This window comes from Cryptomeria japonica, chromosome 10 (assembly GCF_030272615.1).
Source record: "Cryptomeria japonica chromosome 10, Sugi_1.0, whole genome shotgun sequence".
NCBI lineage: Eukaryota > Viridiplantae > Streptophyta > Pinopsida > Cupressales > Cupressaceae > Cryptomeria > Cryptomeria japonica.
In genome coordinates, this window is record NC_081414.1 from 409,439,514 (window position 1) to 409,466,370 (window position 26,857).

Sequence of the window (26,857 nt, forward strand, 5' to 3'; positions counted from 1 at the left end):
CCCAGGAAATTATTGACAAAGAAAATGACGCGTGTGAGGCGATTCTGGGGAACATGCAAGAACTAGGCAAGACCATCCTCCGATCAATGGTTTCGGGGTGGGTAAATGACCTGTCCGACAGTGTAATCCGGCCGGATTGGGAGGGAAGATTGGGAGCAGATAAGGCTTCTTATTCCATTGAAGACTTGAGTTTTGCTGGCCAGTTCCATTCAGACATATTATGCTTCGAGCGTAATCGCTCCAGCTGGAAGGACGGTTTAAGGCACGTGGACCAGTATCTCGAAGGCATGCAATACAAAATTCGCCACCCTCCCATGCCACCTTTTAATCCCCTCTTCCAATTATGCATCAAGTTTCAGGAATATGTCCGCGAGGAACGAGCAGCAGGTCGTGATTTATGGCGAGAATACCTGCATGGCGAAGACCAATTTCTGCAAAAGGAATGTGAAACCAGGATAGAGAAAGCAGTTTCTCAAAAATGCTTTTTTCCCTCCAAGTCTTAAAAGGTGCACTTTTGTCCCAAAGGGGCGACAGTTGACTTTTGGTCAACATATTGTAAAGTTTTTTGTGCACCTCCCCTTTTTGGATTATTTCAAAGTTGTAATTATCCTTTGGTAGTTATTGCTCCTTTTTGGGTAGTTGTAGATATTTATCTCCCTATTTATGAGTGTGGGTCCCTCTTTTTGTAAGGATGAATCTGGGCCACTTGTTTAGATTAGATCTTGGCCATTCATCCATTTTTGGAAACCTATTTAAGGGGACTGGTTTTCCCTCATTTGGGAGGAAGTTCTTGAATTGTTGCGAAAGCTCTGAAGAAATTTTGCAGGAATTAATACAATGGATTGAAATTACCTTCAAATTTCCTTGTGAGTGCATGGTCTCCTTCATTTAAATTAGAAAGCTTTTAATTATGTCTGTTCATTTTACACAGCAGTTCTTACCAAGCATCTGATAGAATCTCCACAGTCCATACCATTAGAGGATAGCTGATTGCTTTTTTCCTTTCTGCATGGTTAATCTGGGCTATTTTATGATTCAGTTCGATTATCAAAAGTACACATATCATGAATATAGAAGTTCTAATATTGTATTTGGTAATATGAAAATCTGGTTTCTCCTTTGAAGATTGCACTAAGTTTATGCAAACATTGTGTCTGAATGACTGATGATGCTTAACCTGGTTTCCTGGAGGTGTCTGTCTGCTTGGGTAAATCTGTTGTCCTAGTTAATATTTACTGTTCTCTCTCTCTACCCTTCCTTTCTTTCCTCCCAATTTTATCCCTTTTTTTTTAGAAATCTAGTCTTGCTAAATCAGCTTCAAATAAATCAACATCACCTGAAAGAAAACCAAAAGAGGTCCCTGGGAATTCGCATATGAAATTACTAATCAAACGTAAGCCCCCTTGTGTTTCCAGCATAAACACATAAAGCCACTGAGAGATCCCGCAGTCAAGACTTGACAAAAGAAACCTTGAGGTAGTCTCCTTTGATCAAACTTAGAAAACAGCATTAGAGACTTCCTTATCTCAAGAGAGAGTAGGATAATCAGTCGGCTATTCTATTCTGCGTTGGCCGTATGGAGTTTGCAGCAATGCGATTTCAGACACGTCAACAGAATTGGCGCTAGAAGGAGGGCACTCCGAGCAGTCTAGCTCAAAGATCATATTAGACTACTCTCAGAAAGGAAGACGCAGAATCAGCTTTTATCCCTTCTTGCGTGCAACAGATACTAGGAAGGCAGCTCAAGATGCAGCATGGTGTTGCCCTGTGAACACTCACGCAACCTTCCCCTTGAACAGCCAGATCAGTGGCTGAATCAGTCATACATTGTGGATTAAGTTACACTCCCTGGCTTGGAAGTCAGAGGAAGATCCTACCCTCCTCAGCGAGAGAAGGATCCGCACCACATCCACCAGATCAACTCCCAAGACAACTCACGCTGGAACGAATTGGGTCTTTTTCTCCTAAAAGGTTCGAAAGAGTCCAAAAATCAAGCCCAGAACGGGAGAGATTTACTGGTTTTCAGTTCTATAGACGCAAGGGTTATCGCCAACCTTCAGACCCCAGTGAGTCCAGCTCGGCGAATCAGCAATCCGCCGTTCCAGGGAGTTCAGTTTTTACGGTTCCAGTGGTTACAAATCTAGTTCCTACTACAACACAGATAACTCAGCCACAGATGGCGCACAATCCACCTGCTCCAAATGGTGCCACATGGTTGGTAGACAACCCGTCACCGCTGATTTTCCCGGCTTACCATGATATGCCCAAGAGCCCAGACAGATTCTGTTCCGTTTTTCATCCAAATGACCCAAACAGGACAGCGGAAGAGCATATCAAAATATTTGAGGATGCGTTGCGCAATAGGCGAATTGAATACGCGGATGTTGCATGCAGGCTTTTTCCTTATTCATTGGGGGAAGACGCATTTTACTGGTTCATACATTTACCGGTATCCTCTATCGACTCTTGGGAAAAGTTGAAGGCAGCCTTTACAGGAAAATATGGCATCCCTATAACCCCCACGGAGCTGTACAGGCAATTTGTGGAAGTCAAGAGACAGGAACACGAGCCTATAAGTTCTTTCAACAATAGGTTCCATAAGGCCTTCACCCGATTACAGGATCCGTATGTGGTGAGTGACGCTTCGGCAAGGGAAATCTACTATTCAGCGCTGGATTATTTAACAGCCATGTTCGTCCGACAATCACACCCTGCGCCAACTACACTGACTGAGGCCTATGCTAAGGCCATGGAAATTAGTAAGGGGCTAGGCCAAAATATCGCCGGGCCATTGATGCAATTAGGACCCCCTGCTGCATCCAGCCAACTCCAGGGAATTACTCAAGCTTTGACCCACCAAACGCCCATTTTAAACCCAATCCCACAACCGGCATATCAGCGTTAGCAGCCCACCAGCCAACTGGTGCTTCATCCAGGACCACCTATAGCCCAAATCCTCCCTAAGCAGCCTATCTATCTGCAAAATACCACTGTGTCGTCAAGAACCCAAGAGGAGAAGGATGAGATGCGGGAACTGACTGACCAAATGAAAAGGCTGTCCTCTGAAGTTACTCATCTGCGAAATCAGAATAATCAGTTGCAAAGTAATCAGAGGAACCAACACCAGGGCCAATATCAGAATCAAGGATATCAAAGACCCGCAAGGACATGGAACACCCGTCCCAACAACGGAGGAGTGCCTACTCCGCTCGACAATCCGCCTGCATCGGAAAACAGGCCAACGGATACAGTATTTTTGGCAGAGGCAGCGCTTTCTAACTGGTGCAGGTTACACAACACTAATCAGCACTCAGAGTTACAATGCGACGAATTTCAGGTTGCTGCCAGCATATTCCAACGAGAGGTGGAAAACACAATGCCTCAACCAGTGCTCCCTCCCTCCGGATTTGAAATAGTGCCGTCACCAAGGTACGACACTGCACTTGTTCTAGAAACCTACATTCCCCCATTTTTCTTCCCCAATTAGGATGAAAACGAGGTGGCCGACCCGAATCAGCCCGTCGATGTGAATGCATTTCAGCAGTACCAGCGCGCAAATCGGGGGTATTACAACAATAACAACCAGAACAGCAACAACAGCCCCTACACCACTTCCACACCTCCCAAAGATATCCAGGTCCCTCCAGATCAGAATGCTAGTAATAACCCAAGTTATCCAAAGGCATCGCAACAGTACGCGAGCCAAGCGCAGCCCCAGAAAACCCCACCCCAGCCAAGGATGCTCATTCCGCAGAACCAGCCAATTACTGTCACAAATCCAGGCTCTAGTGATAGGTCATCCAGCAACATAGAAATTGCTAAGCTTGGCCAATTGGTGGCAGATGAGTTCAAAAAAATGAAAGTCAACTTACCCTTTTTTGAACTAATGAAAGTCTCCGAAGTCAGGGACATGGTCTTGAATAGTCTTAAGGAACCCACACCTACTCAGTCCAAAGGGATGGACGATCACTCTGGACAAAGGATAGTACAAGGACAACCCCAGAAGATCAGTGGCGAGGTGAGAGGACCAACAACTCCCAGGGATGCAACAGTGAATTATTCTGCACCACCTGAGTTCCAAAATGATCCACCTATGGAGGCTGGCTTTGGAGCACGTGCACGGGGAAGGACTCAGGATATCTCAATCATGAACAATGATACCATACCATCAGAGCCTACAATAAGCTTGTTCACCGAAAAGCTAGAACCCCCCCCTTTTTTATTAACTCTCCGAATCTTTGGTAAGAACTTGCACAATTGCCTCATTGACTCGGGAGCTTCAGCAAATGTTATGCCCTTGTCAGTATGCAGTGCTTTAGGCTTGACCCCCACCAAGACTAACCGAAAGGTTACCCAGTTGGACAAATCTGAAGTAACTGTAGTGGGCGAGCTAAACAACATACACATGCAACTAACAGCTGATCCACGTATTCAGATGTACATCGACATTCAAGTAGTGGACATCCCAGGGGCCTATGGCATGTTACTCAGCCGAGATTGGACCCGCGTCCTCAACGGCTGGCTGCATTCTAGTTTCACCCACATGTGGCTACCATGGAGAGGGGTAGCAAATCAGATCCGGATCGAGTCCGAACCTCGGCTCAAGCTGATGATTACGGAATATAATCAGGCTAATGAAACCCTATTCTTAGAATCAGACCTGGGCACATATAGGGCAGACGTCGGGTCAATGAACGAAGTCCTATTGGTACAATGCTCAAACCCAGTCCAAAATTTCGGACAGATTGCAGAGAGTTATGATAAGGAGGCCCCATCGCCAGAAGAAGGTGAGTTATTTGACAGCCTCAGGGAATTCTTCTGCAAATGTGAAAGACCAGCGTCCCAGCTCAACTATCAAGATTCTATTGCAAATCTGCTCCTAACCAGTTGGTGCAGAGTTCACAATGCTGCCCATTCAGAAACAACTTGTTCACTATGCAGGGCAGCGTTGAGTCAGGCATGCAAGAGACATTCCGAGGTGCTACAAACTCATACTCTCAGACCGGAGGCCACCACACCCCCTGAGCGGCAAAAGTATGGAATTACAGGTTCGGCAACCGCAACCAGCAAGGTTACCAGCCCAAATCAGACTTGGACCTTAAGGTTCGATGGCTCTAAATCCAAGAGAGGGGCTGGAGCAGGGGTAGAACTGATAAGCCCCACTGGTGAAACCTATTTAGCTTCCTACAGGCTACAGTTTCACTGCACCAACAATATAGCAGAATACGAGTCTTTAATTCACGGTTTTCTATTAGCCACTAAAAAGGGAGCCCAGATCCTGCATTGTTTCGGAGATTCCGAAGTAGTAGTCAGGCAAGTTCGAAGACAATACACTTGCCACGACAAGAGACTCAGCCTTTACCGTAATCGCGTGTGGGACATAATGGAAAGCTTCGATGCTTTTAACATCAAGACCATATTCAGGTCACAAAACCAGGTCGCTGATTCGTTGGCCCAGGCCGCAAGCACGCTTGAGCCACTATCAATGCAAAGTTTGAAGAAATTTACAGTAGAGTTAGCCTCAGTTCCATCAGTCCCAGACAACATTACCAATTTTCAGGTGTTTAATGATGACAAACACATCATCGACTTCATTACAAGCTCAGATGTGTTTGCAACTCAGATCATAGATGAGGAAGAACCCCAAGAAGCCGAGATTGACATAGAGGGGGTCTTGAATCTCAGAACAAATACGATTCCCAAAGGTATGGTGCAGTTAGAACGAATTTTCGACTGGGACCAGCTTAAGTCTCGCAAAGAAGGCACTGCAGAAGGAGGCGCCTGTGATAAAATCAATATCGGCACGCAAGAAAATCAAAAGAATGTGCTGATTGGCAAAGTGTGTACGCCCCAAGAAAGAGACGGAATCCTCAAAAATATGAGGGAATTCCCAGATATCATCGCTTGGGGGTATGAGGATCTCAAAACCTATGATACATCTGTAATAACTCATACCATACCCCTCAAGCCAGATTCAAAACCTTTCAGGCAGAAACAGCGTCCAGTGAATGCCCTCCTCGAACCATTAATATATCAAGAGGTAAAGAAGTTGCTGGCTGCTCGCATCGTCTTTCCAGTACGACATTCTACCTGGGTCGCTAATCTAGTCCCAGTAAGAAAGAAGAGCGGGGAAATCAGACTGTGTGTCGATTTCCGTAATCTAAACAGAGCATCAGAAAAGGATAACTACCCGCTGCCCTCCCTTGATGAAGTCCTGCAAACAGTCAACGGATCCCAGATGATGTCCTTCTTGGACGGTTACTCCGGGTACAACCAAGTAATGGTCGAATACGAGGACCGACTTAAGACTGCGTTTACCACTAAGTGGGGGATATTTGCTTATCGGAGAATGCCCTTTGGTTTGATCAACGCAGGGGCTACATTTCAACGCGCCATGGACATTGCATTCAAAGACCTTGTAGGTCGCTGCATCATTGTCTATATGGACGACTTGACCGTTTTCTCCAAGCAAAGGGCAGATCATGTGAATGATTTGCGAAAGGTTTTCCAATGCTGTCGTCGATTCGGGATATCTTTAAACCCAAGGAAATGTATGTTCGGAGTGACCGAAGGTAAGCTCCTCGGCCATGTTATCTCAGAAAAGGGCATAGCAATTGACCCTGATAGGATCGAGGCCATACTGCAAATCAACCTCCCTGCAAGTAAAAAGGAACTTAAGTCATATTTCGGAAAGATAAATTTTGTTAGGAAATTCATAACTGGGTTTGCTGAAATAGTTCGCCCTCTCAACGATATGTTGAAAAAGGACGCCAAGATAGAATGGACCCCAATAACCAAAAGGGCGTTCGAAGAGATCAAGCAAGCAATCGTCCAAGCGCCGGTTCTGGTAAGCCCTGACTACCTAAGGCCCTTTTACATTTATTCCTTCGCCTCCGAGCACACCTGTGCAGCAATCTTAACTCAGCGAAGGGAGGAAAAGGGTGAGCACCCGATAGCATTCATGAGTACTCCGTTGAAGGAGGCTGAACTAAGATACCCAAACATTGAAAAGCAGGCCTGTGCGCTAGTCAAAGCCATCAGGAAGTTCCGGCATTATATACTTAGGAGTAAGATATATGCCATAGTACCAGATGTCGCAGTGAAGACATTATTGATGCAAAATGAGCTAGGCGAAAGGAGAGGCAAATGGGTGACCATCATTCAGGAATATGACGTTGAAATCCAGCCTATGAAGCTAGTGCGAGGTCAGGCCTTGACACAAACCCTCGCGTCTGAATGCTCAGGAATCGTACATCAACAGTATTTGATTGAACAGGTCTCCCCAGACAGGTGGTACGATGACATAATTTTCTACCTTCTTAATCAGAAATGCTCATCACACCTCAACCCAGTGCAGAAAAGGGCACTAAGGATGAAGAGTAGTCGTTTCATGCTGCAAGGTGCCGTCTTATACCGCGGGAATCATGAGGGCATTTACCTGAGGTGCGTAAATGAGGATGAAGCACGCCAGATTATAGAACAGTTCCATACCAAGTTCGGAACCGGCCACGGATCAGGCCTAGCAACGGCTCACCAAATCCTCAGGGCAGGCTATTATTGGCCTTCCTTATTTCGAGACACCCACGAACATGTAAAGAAATGTCATGTGTGCCAAGTATCCGCAGCAAGGGAGCGCACCCCAGCTATGCCACTCCAACCAGTCATAGAGGTAATACCATTTGGCCAATGGGCGCTCGACTTCATAGGTACAATCAACCCACCCTCCTCTGCGCAACACAGGTACATTCTAACCGCTTCTGATTATTGTACAAGGTGGTCTGAAGCTCAATCGTTGAAACAATGCAATGCTGATGCTATTATTAGATTTTTAGAGGAGAATATTATTACACGTTTTGGCTGTCCTCATGCTCTAGTCTGTGATAATGGTTCTGCTTTCACGTCATTAAAATTTTCAAATTGGGCCTTCAATTACGGGATCACTTTAAAATTTTCATCTAATTACTATCCCCAAGGTAATGGTTTAGCGGAATCCACAAACAAAAACCTCCTGAGTGTGATTAAGAGACTCCTAGACAAGAACCCGAGAGATTGGCATACCCAACTCCGATTTGCCCTTTGGGCAGACCGTACCCGATGCAAGGCCGCCATTGGAACTTCTCCATACCACTTAGTATATGGTCTTGACCCCATCTTCCCGATACAATTGAGAATACCAACTTTGCAGTTCATGAGCGAATACCTAGGAATCGATAACGCTGCGGAAGCCAGGTTGTCCCAGCTGTTATACTTAGATGAAAAAAGAGACGACGCTATAAATAATTTTGCCAAACACCAAGAAGTAGTCAAGCGTTGGTTCGACAGACGGGCAAAAGTAAAGGCCTTTCGCATTTCCGATCTTGTTCTTTGTTGGGACAAAGCTCATGAAAGAAAGGGAGAGCACGACAAATTTGATAATCTGTGGCTCGGTCCTTTTCAAATTTCAGAAATTTTGGGAGAGAATGCATTCCGACTCAGGACCCTAACAGGCGAGGACGTTCCCTTGCTCGTGAATGGTCAATTCCTCAAGCATTATTTCCAGCCATAGGCTTCCCCAAGCCTTTTTCATTGTGAATAGCGGCTCCGTTTTCCTTCCTTGTCTTAGCTTAGTTTCCTGTTTTCCTGCTCCGTTTTAGGACCCCTGTCATTTTCTCGAAGGAGGCCTTCGCCATGTACAAACGCTGGTGCGACGCCAGATTACTGTTACCATCTGTTTTTGGAATCCAAGCTCGGGGAGACTTTTGATTAATGGAGCACCCCATGATCCGTCCGGTTAGATCTAGACGACCTTTCTCTACAAAATCTTGTCCTAGTCAAAACCTATCCACAATATCGCGATTACTGCACAGATACACATAAAAAAACTGCATACAATCAGTTGCTAATCAAAGGGACGCTATATCGATGAAAGGTCCGTGGCTACACTTCAGCGACCACTGTTATGCTCAATCCCGTGTAGGCTTCATTGCCTACTATTCCAAAAAAAAAAAAAAAAAAAAAGAAAAAGAGAAAAGAAAAGAAAGCTGATCAAGCGCTCTGAAATCAAGCGTTAAGCGTAAAATTGGCAAAAGGGAATGCAGGCATCTCTGCCGGTATAAAAAGAAAAAGGGGTAAAACCTTCTTGCCGGAAACAGAGCAATCTCTGTGAGCTAACAGGCGATAACTCCGCCGGGGCTATGGACGCTTGCTGGCAGCGGGGCTCTATCCAGGTTGCTTTTGGAGTATTAGCCCGTTGGACATCTCGACGCAGTGAAACATTGATGCCACAACTTTTTCTAGGCTGGAAATGAACCCCATTTGCACACACTAGTTGATCCGACCTGCGTGTGATTTGATTTGACTATTCACATTATCTTATTTTGAAAGATTCTTCTCCTTCTCTCCTCTCAGTCGTGGTGGTTAACCAGAGATTCTAGGTTCGATCCGAACTTGCGTTCCCGAAATGACTGGGAGCATTTCTCCAGCAGAGTCGCCATTTGTTGTGCGTTGCACACGCCCCCTGTCGCCGACAGGGTCCCCCTTTCCAGTTTTGAGTTTTTTGATCGTCATCCCGAGAATCGAATCAGAGTTTCTCGTGTCTCCTCGAGCGAGTTCGTGATCAGTCCGTAAGCTGATCAACGTTGGAGTAATGAACCAATGAGCCCTTTTGACTGATCTGGCTTTCGGGCGTAAATACCGAGAGTTTGTTCCAAAATTTCAAAACTTAACGCAATGCGAGCATCTTTTCGGACTCCAGGTCCGAACTTGGCGAAAGTCAAGATGAGCCGTTAAGTTTAAAACGTTGTGCGCTCCCCCCCTTTTGGATGTAAGCGTCCGAAGGTGAAAATTCAAAATTTGAAAGCATAAGGTGGCAATCGCATTCCGGACCCTAGGTCCGAAATTTCCAAAAAATTAAAGTTTCAAAACATAACACTGCCCAACAACGTTTTCGGACCTTAGGTCCGAATTTTAGTGAAGGTTAAGTTTAAAACACAGTGCAATAGCATACTTCGGACCCCCGTGTCCGAATAACACAAGCTGTTAAGTTCTAAAAAAAACATATCAAACAGCGTCTTCGGACCCTAGGCTCCGAAAAGAGACAAAGTTAAAGTTTTTTTTAAGCAACGTCAAAAAACCACGTTTCGGACCCCCGCGTCCGAATATCGACCAAGGGCGAAGTTGAAGTTTTAAAAAAAAACGCACATCATACATACTTCGGACCCTCGCGTCCGAATGAAAAGGACGAAGTGTAAGTTTTAAAACATATCAAATAACATTCTTCGGACCCTAAGCTCCGAAAAGGGCGAAGTAAGTTTTAAAAAACAAAAACGCACACCATACATACTTCGGACCCTAAGCTCCGAAAAGGGCGAAGTAAGTTTTAAAAAACAAAAACGCACACCATACATACTTCGGACCCTAAGCTCCGAAAAGGGCGAAGTAAGTTTTAAAAAACAAAACGCACACCATACACACTTCGGACCCTAAGCTCCGAAAAGGGCGAAGTAAGTTTTAAAAAACAAAAACGCACATCATACATACTTCGGACCCTAAGCCCCGAAAAAGGCGAAGTTGAAGTTTTAAAAAAAAAACACATCATACATACTTCGGACCCTAGGCTCCGAAAAGGGACAAAGTTAAAGTTTTTTTTAAAGCAACATAAACAGCGTTTTCGGACCCCCGCGTCCGAATGAAAAGGGCGAAGAGTAAGTTTTAAAACATATCAAATAACATTCTTCGGACCCTAAGCTCCGAATGAAAAGGGCGAACTGAGGTTTTAAAAACGCAGCGCATGGCACACTTCGGACCCTCGCGTCCGAATGAAAAGGACGAAGTGTAAGTTTTAAAACATATCAAATAACATTCTTCGGACCCTAAGCTCCGAAAGGGAAAGTGTGGTGTTTCAAAAGCAACGTCGAGACGCACTTCGGACCCCCGCGTCCGAATAACAAAGACAGTATAAGCTTCTAAAACAACATCAAAACGCACTTCGGACCCCCGCGTTCGAGCTTCAACATCATCGGGCAAACAGCGTTTTCGGACCCTAAGCGTCCGAAATTCCAAGGCGAAAGTTTAAAAACGAAGTCCAAAACGCAAGCAAAACATTAACGCAGAAGGCACGGTGTGTAACGCGGAGGTCAGGACGAGCAAACCCGCGAAGGTTAGATTCGAAAACCTCCAATTCAAAATTCGAAAGGAACTCTTAAATCCGAAAACAAGGAGGTAAGACACTGCATCATCCTCCCATCAACCATTTAAAATTCAGGTTGCTAGGCACAGAACCATGTGAAATTGATAAATCCTCTTTCATCCTCCAAACCGCGAAAATTTAAACAGGAAGGATAACCGTTGGGATTCAAATTTTGCAGGATCATCCGCTCGCCCCGCGCAACAAGGTCGGGCAATCACCCATCATTCGCTCCGATCAGGTAAGTACGCCTTATCGCGTACGGTCATTTAAAATGTGTGGATCAAATACGCAAATACGCAAAATTTGAAATGCTTAGAGTCTGCATCTCCATCATTCGAGCATCCAAAATTTAGGACTTATTCCCGGAGTTTGGCCGAAAACTGCATCTCTTTTCAAAATTCTCATGTTTTGCCTTTGTTAAAATTAATCCAAAAAATTCGAGAGTAAGAATGCTTAGTCATAAATCTTCAGGAATATGATGTTGTAGAAGTTAATCAGATTGTTAGCCCAGAGTGATATTTAAACTAATCTCGGTCTGTTGAAACACTTCTGTTATTATCTAACCCGCATCGTCATTCTCGTGTCACCTTGTAATCCGTGTCTGGCTGTGCAGGATAAATGCCTAAATCAGCGGCAGAATCATCAAAAACACCCGCTGCAGCAGAAACCTCACGAGCATCCAAATCAGACATCCCACGGAAAGTTGAAAGAATGAAGTATCAGTATCAGAGGGGAGGGCTAAGAGAGTCAAAGGTCCAGAGTATCTGGGACAACATTGGTGACACCGACCTTGGCCACATTGATATTCAGGATTTCAGGGATCGGGTCTTCTCACCCAATGCATATGGCAGGCCTAGGCAAATGCTGGAAAGTGGCATCGCCCAAGCAGCAGGTTTTCCTCCAGCAATCCAGAACTATGAATTAGTAGTGGACGCTGCTCGGCATTACGAGCCAAAGTCCAGATTAGTGCTTCTGGAAGATATCACTATTGCCGACTTCTCCCCTGAGGCTATCGGCGATGCATTTGATATCCCCTTTCCAAATAATCCCATAGCTACAACAATGGACGAGGCACAGGGGGCGTATGATATGAACCCAGCTCGATGCAGGGCACTAATTAACGAAGAATGGTTCAAAGAAAAAAGGCCTTCAAGCACCAGGATTGTGAAAAAGACCCCCAGAAGTGACTTTCATAATGAACATGGCGATATGGTCACCTTACTTAGCCGAGTCATGGGACTCCCTAAGTCCAACCACTTTGAAGAATGGATGTTCTATTTTACAGAACAGGTCTTTGCCGGAAAGTCTAAGTTTGACTGGGCTCAGATCATAAGTGATAACATCCACGCTCAGCTGATTGAGCTTGAGACAAAGAAGTATTTCACCATGACCTCCTATTTGGTCTATATGTTCGCAAAGAACCAGCCACTGCCAGGACTAATAATGAAAGGTGAGATCGGGAATGGGCCTGGTCAGGTAAAGGTTTATGATTGCTACCCGCAGCTGCACTACCAGGATATAGCTCAAAGGGAAAAGAGCAGCCCGGCTTACGCGGTTGGACAGTACGAACGTGTCAACGACGCCTTCACAATGCGCCTAGTCAGGCTAATGCAGGGAGGGTTGCACATAAGGCTCTCGGAGCAAGCTACCATTTTAGTACAGAGGTATGGGGCCTGGTTTATTCAGTTCCCAAGATTCTCCTACATCCGAATTGCTGGCTTTGAAGGTGCCCCCCTTCGACTTCCGCGGTACCCAACCGATAAAGTAGTCCTCATGGAGGTGGCAAGACAATCACGCCCTGCCGGCATATTATTACGAGAAAGCAAGCAGGCTGGATTCGCATTTCCAATGATCATAGGCAACCATGATGTCCAATTGAGAACTCCCACCCTAGCAGAAGAGTCCCTTGCAGAGCTAGCCTCCTATGGCCTACAGGAACATTTCCCAAGAAAATGTTTTGATCATGACAATTTGGCAAAGAGAGCTTACGGTAGGCGCTACAGAGCAAAGGAGTCAATTGAAGATTACTGGAAAAATTGCTCCGATGACTACGAAGTCAGGCGACGGGAATATTCTAGATTGAGTGTGCAGCAAATGCGACTCTTTGAGTACCGTCGGGTCCCGGATCAGCTCACAGACTCGGGGAACTGTCTCCAAGTCCGGGAATTCGAAGCAGTGAGGCATCTCTTGCCAGGCATTGATTGGTCTCAAGACCCAATCACGGATTTCGAAGCAGTCATGGCAGCCCCGGCAAGATACACAGATCAATGGTTACAACACCAGATCGAGAGGCTAGTCCATGAAGGGGTCCAGTTTACTTACCATCTGATGGGCAATTTCGACTCTCAGTCTTCCGAAGATGAAAGGACATCAGCTGAAAAACCAGAGAAAAGGAAGAAAACTAAGGCTTGCAGAGGGACTCGGACGTCCAAGAGAACAAGGAGGGAGAAGATTCCCATAAGAAGGCCAGAGACCACTTCATCTTCAGACCCCAGTTCGCCCGATGATGCCATAGATTTGGATTGCATACCTGCTCCGCCTTCCCAGAGCGACATAGAGGCATTCCAAGCCAATGATCCTCCTGCTCCAGATATGCCGGACACCGAGCAAAAGGGCCCCAATCCGACTAAGCCGGGTGACCAGATAGAGGAAGGAGAAATCCCATCCACCCAGGGGATCGAAGTGCATGAACCTACCCAGCAGAGCCGCCATGAATTACTACTCCTCCATGCAGCCAAGGACGACTCAACTGTCGAAGGGGAACAAAGAACAGACGAGATCCATGAGCTCGAGGGAACCAAGGAGCCACCATCACAGGAAGATGTCAGACAATTATTCAGTGAGATAGGGGAGAACTCAGATGCAAACAAAGAGCTTCCTCCTTCTTCCACCCCTCCGATGGCGGGACAGCTGTTAATTTGTGATCAGCCAGTTGGAAGTATGGGAGCACAAGGTGCTAACTTAACCCTATCCTCAACCCAGACGGTGCCTCAAGAGTGGCTGATCGCCAGAGCTCAGCGCAAGGCCGCCACCAAGGCGCCCATCGACCTTGAAGACATCTTCTCACGAATGGATCAAACAAAAGCAAAAGGGAAGAAGAAACCGAGAACATACTCTAAGATAACCAAGGATGGGCAAAGGAACCGCACTCTTCATATTGCTACCCCGCCCGTAAACAAGCTAGCAGATCAAATAACCCTGGCAGATTATAGCATTACGACTGTCCCCATCGGACGAGCTACAAAAGAGCAAGAAAAGGAGGAATTTAAGGACTCGGTGCAAAACATACTCAGACAGCTCGAGGAAATCACGGCTGAAAAGGACATGTATCGGGCTCGTGCTGAACAAGCCGAGGGATACATCGATAAGCTCCTACGGCCACTACACAACCCCTCTGAATCCCATATTCCCCCAATGGCATTGGCGCAAAGGACCACAACTGAATTTGAAGGAATCCGGGATACCGCAAAGGCCGTTAAGGAATGGGTGCAAGACATTAAGAAAAAGGGAGAACAGATCCTCAAAGAAGTAAAGGAAATGGCTCTCCATCGAGAGCTCACTCTCGTCAGGTTGTTGGAAGTAAAGAGAGAATCCCTTCACATGCATGAAGTAGCGGCCTCTACCCTTCCCCTCCTAAGAGCTCTTTTCTGGACACATACACAAATTCCCACACTGCCTGACATCTTGAATCCCCATAGCATCAGTGTTCTCAAGGAATGGTATTGGACCGTCACCATGAAGAACGACGCCCAGGAAATTATTGACAAAGAAAATGACGCGTGTGAGGCGATTCTGGGGAACATGCAAGAACTAGGCAAGACCATCCTCCGATCAATGGTTTCGGGGTGGGTAAATGACCTGTCCGACAGTGTAATCCGGCCGGATTGGGAGGGAAGATTGGGAGCAGATAAGGCTTCTTATTCCATTGAAGACTTGAGTTTTGCTGGTCAGTTCCATTCAGACATATTATGCTTCGAGCGTAATCGCTCCAGCTGGAAGGACGGTTTAAGGCACGTGGACCAGTATCTCGAAGGCATGCAATACAAAATTCGCCACCCTCCCATGCCACCTTTTAATCCCCTCTTCCAATTATGCATCAAGTTTCAGGAATATGTCCGCGAGGAACGAGCAGCAGGTCGTGATTTATGGCGAGAATACCTGCATGGCGAAGACCAATTTCTGCAAAAGGAATGTGAAACCAGGATAGAGAAAGCAGTTTCTCAAAAATGCTTTTTTCCCTCCAAGTCTTAAAAGGTGCACTTTTGTCCCAAAGGGGCGACAGTTGACTTTTGGTCAACATATTGTAAAGTTTTTTGTGCACCTCCCCTTTTTGGATTATTTCAAAGTTGTAATTATCCTTTGGTAGTTATTGCTCCTTTTTGGGTAGTTGTAGATATTTATCTCCCTATTTATGAGTGTGGGTCCCTCTTTTTGTAAGGATGAATCTGGGCCACTTGTTTAGATTAGATCTTGGCCATTCATCCATTTTTGGAAACCTATTTAAGGGGACTGGTTTTCCCTCATTTGGGAGGAAGTTCTTGAATTGTTGCGAAAGCTCTGAAGAAATTTTGCAGGAATTAATACAATGGATTGAAATTACCTTCAAATTTCCTTGTGAGTGCATGGTCTCCTTCATTTAAATTAGAAAGCTTTTAATTATGTCTGTTCATTTTACACAGCAGTTCTTACCAAGCATCTGATAGAATCTCCACAGTCCATACCATTAGAGGATAGCTGATTGCTTTTTTCCTTTCTGCATGGTTAATCTGGGCTATTTTATGATTCAGTTCGATTATCAAAAGTACACATATCATGAATATAGAAGTTCTAATATTGTATTTGGTAATATGAAAATCTGGTTTCTCCTTTGAAGATTGCACTAAGTTTATGCAAACATTGTGTCTGAATGACTGATGATGCTTAACCTGGTTTCCTGGAGGTGTCTGTCTGCTTGGGTAAATCTGTTGTCCTAGTTAATATTTACTGTTCTCTCTCTCTACCCTTCCTTTCTTTCCTCCCAATTTTATCCCTTTTTTTTTAGAAATCTAGTCTTGCTAAATCAGCTTCAAATAAATCAACATCACCTGAAAGAAAACCAAAAGAGGTCCCTGGGAATTCGCATATGAAATTACTAATCAAACGTAAGCCCCCTTGTGTTTCCAGCATAAACACATAAAGCCACTGAGAGATCCCGCAGTCAAGACCTGACAAAAGAAACCTTGAGGTAGTCTCCTTTGATCAAACTTAGAAAACAGCATTAGAGACTTCCTTATCTCAAGAGAGAGTAGGATAATCAGTCGGCTATTCTATTCTGTGTTGGCCGTATGGAGTTTGCAGCAATGCGATTTCAGACACGTCAACAAAACCCTTGGTATTCTACACTTCAATGCTCCAGAGAAACTTCAATCAAAAACTCCAATCACATAATGAAGTTCGATTCCTTTTGCACACTTATATTTCCTCAAGAAGTTCGAACTTCTTCAAAAAGCTCTTAATTAACATTAAAATGTTATAATATTTCATTGGCATCAATAATGTAATTAAACCTTGGGTTATGTGCTTATAAATTATTAATAAACTTGGCCCCCTTATCATGATAAATAGACCCTCATTTAAGTGCTTCATAATATAAAGTCATTTTATAACTTAATAATATAATCTCCAAATAATTAATGTTTAATTGAGCCAATTAAACATTAATATCTCCATGAATCCTTTTTATTTTCAAACGTCATCTGAATTGGGAGCTAACATGAGGAGACTGCATATGACCATACCCCCTTTACTAAAAATAGCAGGTGTCCATCTCTAACATCCCAAGACTTACTAAAAATAGGAAGTAGAGCAAATAATGTCCGAATGATGCCAAACGAAGACCAAATTGAAGCACTCTGAACACTGGAGATGATACCAATCCTCAAAAGACCCTCTATCCAACACATTAGCCTACGAGGGTTAGGATAATAGGCTAATCTCACAAAATCCAAGTCTGCTAAAATGGGGACATTACATTCAAGACTTGGTTTATAGTGCCCATCATAACTGGAGCATGGTATGGAATTCAGAGCAGTCATTTCTGCTCAGATGATATATTATGTCTAGTGCTAGATGTAGGTTGGAGACACCTTAAAATGTTTTTCTGCTTGTATTGAGCTACAATGTAGATAATTCATTGAACTCTTTTTGTTATGTCTGGATGGTAAAATTTTTTTTCAGTACTTCACCAGCAGTTTGATGCCATGAGCATTTTATTCCATAATTTTATTTTTCTTGTGTTACGCCATATAAACATCATACATTTCTCATTGACAATTTCCTGCAATCGTTCCTTGATTTGATAACTAACCTGTTTTGCTCACTATTTGAAAGGAATTATACTGAATATGTTTTCACATAGTAATTACTGTGCATTCGTGTTCATATATCTATCATCTAACTTTCTATTTAAGGGTTGTAATATTTTTTTGTAAGTATCAATTTGGTTCACTCTAGAATACATTATGAACATCTTAATTTTACGCAGTGTGGAAATATAGTTTAATACATGTGCTGCCTTGCAGGGCTTATGAGAATATTGTCCTTGTTCACTACAGAGAAGTTACAGAGGTATGCTTCATTCAACTTTGAAGATGTGCATAATTTGAAAGTGTTTATTTTCTAAAAATATTGGAAAGCTAGAAGTCATGATTTGAAGAGTGAAAAATTATAGCATGGCAAAACATTGCTGCTTTGACAGATAGCTTTATATTTTTTGCGTGTATGTCTAGAAATAGTTTGTGCCTTTGACCCTATCGCTTTTATTTTCTAATGAAATGGATTTTCCTTTGTCACCAAAACATTAAGAGCCAAATACGTCATTGGAACAAGACGTTGTTACATATTGTGTTGTGATTTTTTTTTTCCTTTATTCCATAAGCTGATTGCCAAGTTTGATTTGAAAAAGACTATATCAAATTTTTCTATACTATCCAAATCACTTCTAACATTTTAATGTACTTTTTTTTCACCCTGCATCTCCCATTTGTACTCTTTTCTCTTGAACTGGATTCCTAACACATTCTTGGTGACTTGTCTTTTTGTTTTAATCATTAAATCTTTTAATTAAATTAATGTAATTTCTCATGACTTTGATGCAAATGGTAAGATGAAAAACAAAAGGACAAAAAAAATTTCTCATGTCTATGATGGGAACGGTAGAGGAAAAACAAAAGGATATGTAATACAAGTTTGTTTGTTACTTGAACGTTAGGTTAAAAACAAAAGCATAGGTAATACAACTTTGTTTGTTATTTGTATGCTTAGAGGCCATATTCATTGAAAATTGATGAATACAATTCAAAAGTGTGGACTTCCGTATATCCAAAGAAAAAGTTTTGATAAACTTGAGACATTAAGTATTGTATTTTTATATGTACTTATAGGTTGTGATACAGAAGGTGGTTTTGTGGGAGGGGTCGGGTGCGAGGTTAGGCACCGAGATAGTGTGAGTTGGAAAATCCAAATGCTTCTTTCTTGTAAAAGATCTTGAACAAATAAGAAATGTCAATGCCCATAAACCATGTTTGAAAGGTTAGAGATTAGAGATCAAATAGCTGAGGCTGTTTCAAGGCATTAAAATGAAACAAAAATGATAGAAACATGCGTAGTTATATAATTTTATATGGATGGTTCGATTTGAGTTGCAGAGATTTCGCAAGAGAGAATTTTAAAATTTGATTCAAAGTCAAGAATATAGGAAAAAACTTATGAAACTCTAAACATTTGAAGTTTAGTAGTACTGTAGTAGTATGGTCATGACCAACCCTCAATATCAGGAAAAGTTGATTTGTTATCCTTTGTATGAGAAAAAATGGTAAAAATGACTTTCCATAACCGTGATTCCCCACTACTTATTTCTACTATGTTGTAGTCTCTTTTCCTTCTTGTTAGATTGATATTAATTATTTGATTTTACTTCTATAAATTTAACAGGAACAATTTTAGAGAGGAACCTAGGTAGGCTTATTGGGTCTGAAAACAAGAAGTATCATGATGTGGTGCTATTGGAATTGTATTTTGAAGAATGCTTTTTTCATTTATTTATTAAGTTAATGGTTATTTTGTAAATTACTTTCTATCTTGCAGCTCCCTCATTCAATGTCTATTAAACATACTAAGATTAGCGCCAAAGCAAACTATTTTATTTAGCTGATTCCGTGGACTCCAATAAATGGATGGCATAACCAAATGCATGTCAGTCAATGGCAAACAAGAAAACATGTATCGACCCTATCACATGTGGCAAAGTGACATCCCAGTCAGCTTTCTTTTGTCTGTTAGTAGAAATCATTGGAAGATTGAACGAGTTAAATTGTTGCTGGCAGTACATGCTAGCCACCAAAATTTAGCCACTGTGGATTTGGAAAACATTAAAGGCTGGAAGGAACAAAATCAAAATCTTACTAATCTCAATAAAATCATTACAACTCTTCATCATATTCTACCTAGCAGAAAGGTCACTGTGATGTGCACTATGAACCTCATGTAGTCTCATGATTCACATAATGCTAACAGGACTAAAGATGTTCATATTTGCAAGAGACAACTGGTAGGAGAACAAAACTTGTTCCACATTGTGTCACATGACATGAACAGGTGATGCTTTGGTGTCATCAGTCAATCTGTGAAGGCAAAGAAGTAGATGATGCTTTGGCTTATTAATTTCAAGGCAATCAGAATAGATTGCATAGCAGTTGCTGAATGCAATAAAGTATGTCAGGATAAATCTTCCTCCTCTTAGCTCTGCCACTTTCTCTCCATGAATTAGCTCACAACTACTCACTCAACTGTGATGTTTACAGTGACTACAAATGAAGATCTATTTGCTTTTGCTTGTCCATGTAGAATTAAATAGAAAATCCTATGATTGCAGGAGTAAATGCCAAATATCTCAAAGATATGACACCATATGAAATTATTCTGCACTAAAGAATGTCACAGACACTACTTTGTTCCATCAAAAGCTGCTAGGTCTGCATTTGGGTCATGAATTTCACTCTTATTGTGGCTGGTTTGAAAGGTTATTCAGGTTTAGTATTTCCTTTAGGTGGACTCAATTGTCAGAATCATGGAACTTAGGAGGAGCTTAAGGCTCATTGTCAAAATACAGATGGCTCACTCCCTTACCGTTGATGCAACCGCCAAATAGCAACCCACTGTAGACATACACCAGTAAGAGGAAGTGTGCTGCTGCTCTAGAAAGCATAATTAAGATGAGTACAGAAGAAAAAGAATACAAATTACCAGAAATGACATCTCAGTCACTATCATTTTGGATGAAGAATGAAAAGCTCAAGAGATATGGACATGCTAGATGGTTAAATAAATCAGATGGTCGTTAGTGGGTGCACTGGACTACAAATCAAAAAGTGTAAGAATGTCTGTTGTTTTCCTTTTATTTCTGCTGTTAATAAGATAATAATTACCTATACTTAACCCATTAGATTGCCCACACTGCTTATCTCTAGGAAATAAGGTTTTCTTAATCTTGTTTCCCCTCCAAGAGTTTGTTTCGTTCTGCCAGCTTCTCCATCCAATGAACCTACCATTTACTACCCTTCACCACTAAAAGTTGGCAGCATTTTCATGCTATGTGAATGTATCATTCAACTAACACATCCCAGTCTAAATGCTAGTGATAATCAAGTTACTGCTGCTGAAAACACCACAGCCAAGCCTGTAATGTCCCTTCCTTATGGTGAGTGTCGATGAAGATCCTTGGCCTATTTTGATTCCCGTAGGCTAATTGGGATTTATGGAAGATAATAATTAATTATTATTATTATTTTTTTGAAATTTTGGGAAATTGGCAGTCCAGCCACTTGGATCGACTTGGATTGAACAAGGTGAGTGGGGTTTGAACTCGGGTGGGTGTATTACCACACTTCGAGTGGGCAGCTGCACCACTGGAGCTAAACCTTGAGGTCTGGGAATAATAAATTAATTAAATTAAGTTGTCTTAAATTATTATTTTTCTGGGCAACTTATATTTTATATTAAACTGACTTATTTAGTCACTTTATGGGGGAAATAAAGTAAAATTTCTTGAATGTTCAAAACAATGGTATAAAAAGGGATTGCAAAGGAAAAATTCAGATCTTTTAACAATTACATCATCTATTATGAAATTTGGGTATTTTACTCAAGTTGAAACCAGAGTTACCTGGGGACACGTCCCCGACCTGAAAACCCCCGTCCCCGTCCCGGGGACGTTTTGGGGACTTGGGGACGGCCAGGGGACATTTCCCCTCGTCCCCAAATTGCCCTGTATTTTGAGGGGACGTCCTCGAAACGGGGGGATGCCTGCCCTAGCTCTGGGGGACGTCCGTACGTTTCGAGGACGGCTGGGACGTCCCCAATCCGTCCCGGGGACGGCCAGATGTCCCCCATATCTAAGGCCCTTAAAAATATTAAAAAAATTAAAAAAGTATTTTCAATTTTTTATTTAAATTTTCTAATATAGGCCCCTTATTAATTCAAATTGTTATTAAAAATTAAAAAAATTAAAAGATAACATTAATTAAATTTTAAATTTATTAATTTAATTCATAATTTGGACAATGAATCTATATGGCAGCAGTGTAGCCTTCGGGCATTTTGACATAGAGATTAGAAAATCGCCAAACTCGGCGAGTCAATAGAAAAATCACACCCAACACCTTTATTAAAGAATTCAGTTTTTTTGGCCTCGCGGGGCGATGCCCCTTGACCCCACCTTGGGGGCGCTGTCCCCAAACCCCCGTTGAAAAATATGGGGGGAAACTGCGTCGATAGAAGTAGGGAAAATTTAACCTCCGAGTCTATTGATATGCATATTGACAATGTGAATGAATTGAAATTCTGATTTATGTGAAAGTATTGTAATTTCCAATTTAATGAACAGGTTATATGCAGGATGGTGTATTTTAATTTTGATATTATGACTATGACACTAATATTGCTATCTTTCTTTTACTGCAGGTTACGAGGATGAACATGTATCGATTTCAATTTCATCTCCTTTGGTTTGAATAATGTATAAGTAGTAGGATGGCCACGATCAAGTGGCACCTTGATCGGACATGTCTTTTAGACTTGTCCGACCAAGATGTCACTTGGTCGTGACCCTTACTAACATTAACCGATCCATAACTAATCGGTGCTACAAACATTAATGTATCAGTATAATGATAAGAGTGCTTATACCCGATAATGAATCGTTTAATGCTTATGAACATACCTGATGGTGAATCGGTATCACTGTTAATGATAACAACGCTTATAAACACATCCGATCATAAATCGGTATTTGTTAATTGTTTCAGATAAAACATACCCGATAATGAATCGGTATCAAGCATATAATAATGGACCAATATAAAGTAAACAATAACAATTACGGTTAGCATTATATGCTATCGGGTTAATACCCCGATAGCATATTAATGCCGATTCATATATGAATTGACATTAATATGCTATCGGGTTAGTAGCCCGATAGCCCTTTAGATTGACGCTTAACATAGTTAAGTAGATCGTCAATCTAATCCATCATTATCCAATATCAATATCATAATTATGATCAATGTTATAGTCTAATAAACATAAAGCATGAATGAGTAAACTAATAACAGATTAGAGAGTTAGGAGAGTCTTATCTTGCAGAAGCTACTAATGCATTAACACTCCCTCTTAGCTTTTGGAAGATAGATAAAGTAACCTACATCACATTTCTTTTCATAATGTCAGTCTCCAAGAATATATATCATCTATACATATGATATGAAGTATCATCAGGACATAGGATACAAATATAAGATTTTACTCTAAGTATGTATCACCCAATCATGTGATAGAAAGGATTCATCATTTTATTATAACAAAATATCAGCTAGACACGTGATATTACTATTGCCTAAACACGCAACACTGAGGATAAACATATGAGGATGGTTAAATTCTCATCTTATCCATATTGTGATATGTGCACAAACATTTTATTCAAATGTTTTATCACAACACCATCATGGCACATCCATGACATACTAGAGATCCAACATGATAACTGGTTTGAGAATCATAAGATCGTCACCTTATGATGTTTGCATACAAGTGTTCATAATTTGAGAAATCGTCACCTCTTAGATATGAACACGGGGTAAAACCCATAATGTCTCAACATGACAAAAGAAGTTTTACATTTTCAACATCTTATTTACAAAGCAGATTACCTTTCTATCATACCTAAACCTTTTCTGAAGTGATCAACCTTCACTTTGGAAAGTGGTTTGGTCAGAATATCTGCAGTCTGATCTCCCGTACTAACATATTCTAATTTGATCACATTTTTGTCTACCATGTCTCGTACATAATGGTATGGGATCTCAATATGTTTGGATCTATCATGGAATACTGGATTCACTGAAAGTTTTATGCAACTTTGATTGTCGCAATGGATGATTGTAGGTTTCGTCGGATTACCAAACAATCCCACAAGCAACTTTCTAAGCCACACCGCTTCTCGGGCAGCCATGGAGGCTGCAATGTATTCGGCCTCGGTGGAACTTTGCGCTATAGAAGACTGCTTTCTGCTGATCCAGGATATCATGGCCGATCCCAAACTGAAGTAGCACCCAGAGGTGCTTTTCCGATCGGTCACACTTCCAGCCCAATTTGAATCTGAGAATCCGTGTAGATTAAGATCAATTTTCTTATACTTGAGACCAAGGTTTAAGGTGCCTTGTAGATATCTCATAATGTGTTTTACTGCTACCAGGTGTATCTCTTTTGGCTCACACATAAACTGACTCAAGGCATTTACTGCATAGCAGATATCTGGTCTTGTATTTACCAGATACATAAGAGACCCAATCATTTGCCTGTATAGAGTGGGGTCAGTAGAAGGTGATTCTGCTGCTGCTTCTTTGAGTTTATGAAGATTGGTCTCCATTGGAGAGGTCATAGGTCTGCAATTGAGCATTCCAAATCTCTTCAGGATGTCTAATGTATACTTGCCTTGGTTTAGAACAATGTTATCAGGATTCTGCCATACTTCCAACCCTAGGAAATAATGAAGGAATCTCAAGTCCTTCATATCAAATTCTTTGGATAGCTCTTTCTTGCATTGATCTATAAGGTGATCTTCTCCAGAGATTAATAAACCTTTATTCTGTTTGTAGTAGAGATTAGGATCTGCATCATTTTTAGAGAAGCCTAGTTTTGATAGATATGTGTCAATTCTTTCATACCAGACCCTGGGAGCCTGTTTGAGCCCATATAGAGCTTTCTTGAGTCTGCACACATGAGATTCTGCATGATGGATCTCAAACCCATCAGGTTGCTCTAGGTATACTTCTTCAGATATCTCTCCATTAAGAAAAGCTGTCTTTACGTCCATTTGATGTACGTTCCATCCCTTAGTTGTTGCAATGGCTAGTACAGCCCTGACTGAGGTATATCTGGCTACAGGAGCAAATGTTTCTTCATAGTCTATTCCTTCCTTTTGAGAAAATCCTCTGGCTACAAATCTTGCCTTATATTTTTCAATGCTGCCATCTGCTGCATGTTTGATCTTGAAAAGCCATTTAGAAGAAACAATAGACTTCTTAGTTGGCCTAGGAACAATTTCCCATACATCATTTTTCATTATGGATTGATACTCTTCAGACATAGCATCCTTCCATACTTGATGTTTAAGGGCATCTGTCACATTGTCAGGTTCGTTTTTAGATAGATCATTCATAAGAGCAACATAGCTAGTAAATTTATTAGGTCTTTTGCTTTCTCTGAAGGTTCCAGAACGAGTAGCAAACCTCTGAGCTTCTTCTACTGTTTTGGTGGCCCATAGTGGTCTTTTCTTGAGATTTCTAGGTGAGTTTTCATTTTCATTTTCAGTTTCATCTAGATTCTCCCTTTGAAACTCAGGAGCAGGATTTTCATCGAAGTTAGAGGTAGGTACATAGATTTCAGGTTCTATGAAGTTCTGAGCTCTTTTGAAAGCTAGATCCTCTTCAAATATTACATCCCTACTTAGTTCAATATTTCTTTGACTAGGTACATAGATTCTGTAGGCTTTGGAGGTTTCATTATATCCTACAAGTAATCCTCTTTTTCCAGAAGGCTCTAGTTTTAGTCTCTTTTCTTTAGGTATATGGATATAGACAGGGCATCCAAATATCCTAAGGTGGCTAATATTAGGCTTAATCTTAGTGAATACTTCTTCAGGAGTTTTGTCCTCAAGATGGGAGTGAGGGCACCTATTCTGTATATATACAGTGGTGCTGGATGCTTCAGCCCAGAGATTTGTGTTAAGGTTTTGATCTAGGATCATGGCCTTGGCAGCTTCAACTATGGTCCTATTTTTCCTTTCCGCTACCCCATTTTGTTGAGGGTTATAAGGTATAGTAAGCTCCCTCTTAATCCCATTATATCTACAAAATTCTTTAAATGAATCTGATGTGTATTCTCCCCCATTGTCGGTTCTTAGGGTTTTAACTTTGTTTCCTGAGTCTCGTTTTCAGTTAGTGATTTAAATTCTTTAAATGTAGAGAGGATCTCTTCTGATTCTTTACTTTTCAGAAAGTAGATCCAAGTCTTCCTAGAGTAGTCATCAACAAATATTACATAATACAAGAATCCCCCTAGAGAGGATATGGACATAGGTCCGCATACATCAGAATGAACTAATTCTAGAATTTTGCTAGTTTTCCTAGTACTATTTTGGAATTCACCTTTGGTATTCTTACCTAAGGCACATCCTTTGCATGCCCCTGAATGATCTTGCTTTAACTTGGGTAGACCTGTGACAAGGTTTCCCATTGAAGATAAAGCCCTAAAATTCAGATGACCTAATCTTCTATGCCAAACTTCATTTGCATTAGTGGCTTCATGGATTAGGGCTAGATTAGGTTCCGTGCACAGTTCATACAAATAGCCCCGTCTCTGTCCAATGGTCATTGCCTTCTTGATGGAGGAGTTCTTTGGCCAAGCCAATACTTTGTTGTCCATGAATGTCACTCTGTATCCGCTATCTTCTAGTGCCGATATAGAGACTAGATTTCTTTTGATGCCAGGGACATATAGTACTCCTTCAAACCGCAGGGTTATGCCTGTCTTCAATTTGATGGTGTAGGTTCCTACTCCTCTGATTGGATGTGTGGGGTCATCTTCGATGGTTACGTCCTCATCACTCTCCTCTGTCATGGAATCAAGTACTTCTCTAAACCCAGTGATGTGCCTGGATGAACCACTGTCAATCACCCATGAGTTGATTTTGTTAGAAGCTTGACTTGTGAGTGCTGAGTAGAATATGTATTTCCCGGAGTCATCTTCCCCTTTAGTCTTTCCTGCTTTAACAAATGTAGCATGTTTCTTTGTTCTTTCCGGGCATTTTGCAACGAAGTGTCCTTATTGATCACATCTGTAACATTGAATGTGCGATAAGTCCTTCTTTGAAGTATTCTTGCCTTGACGACCTTTTCTCTTTCTAGACTGCCTTTTCTTGTTCTGCTTGGTGGAGTTGGTGTTTAGAACTTGTAGGTCTTCATCTATATTCTTGTGTTTCATTCCCATCTTGTTCAATCTTGATTCTTCTTGGAGACAGTTATCCCTTAATCTTTCAAAATTGGGATATTTGAACCTTGCACTGATGCCTTGGACGAATGTGCTCCATCC

At 41.9% G+C, this 26,857-nt stretch overlaps 1 protein-coding gene across 4 annotated transcripts in view; it reads left to right on the top strand.

The window, feature by feature from the left end:
* Nucleotides 1–26,857, top strand: part of LOC131038474 (calmodulin-binding transcription activator 4) — a 209,216-nt gene that overhangs the window by 66,502 nt on the left and 115,857 nt on the right. For all 4 annotated transcript variants that reach the window (XM_057970913.2, XM_057970910.2, XM_057970912.2 and 1 more), the window contains exon 5: nt 17,728–17,773. In XM_057970913.2, the coding sequence (XP_057826896.2) occupies nt 17,728–17,773 (46 nt within the window). The remainder of the gene's footprint in view (nt 1–17,727; nt 17,774–26,857) is intronic.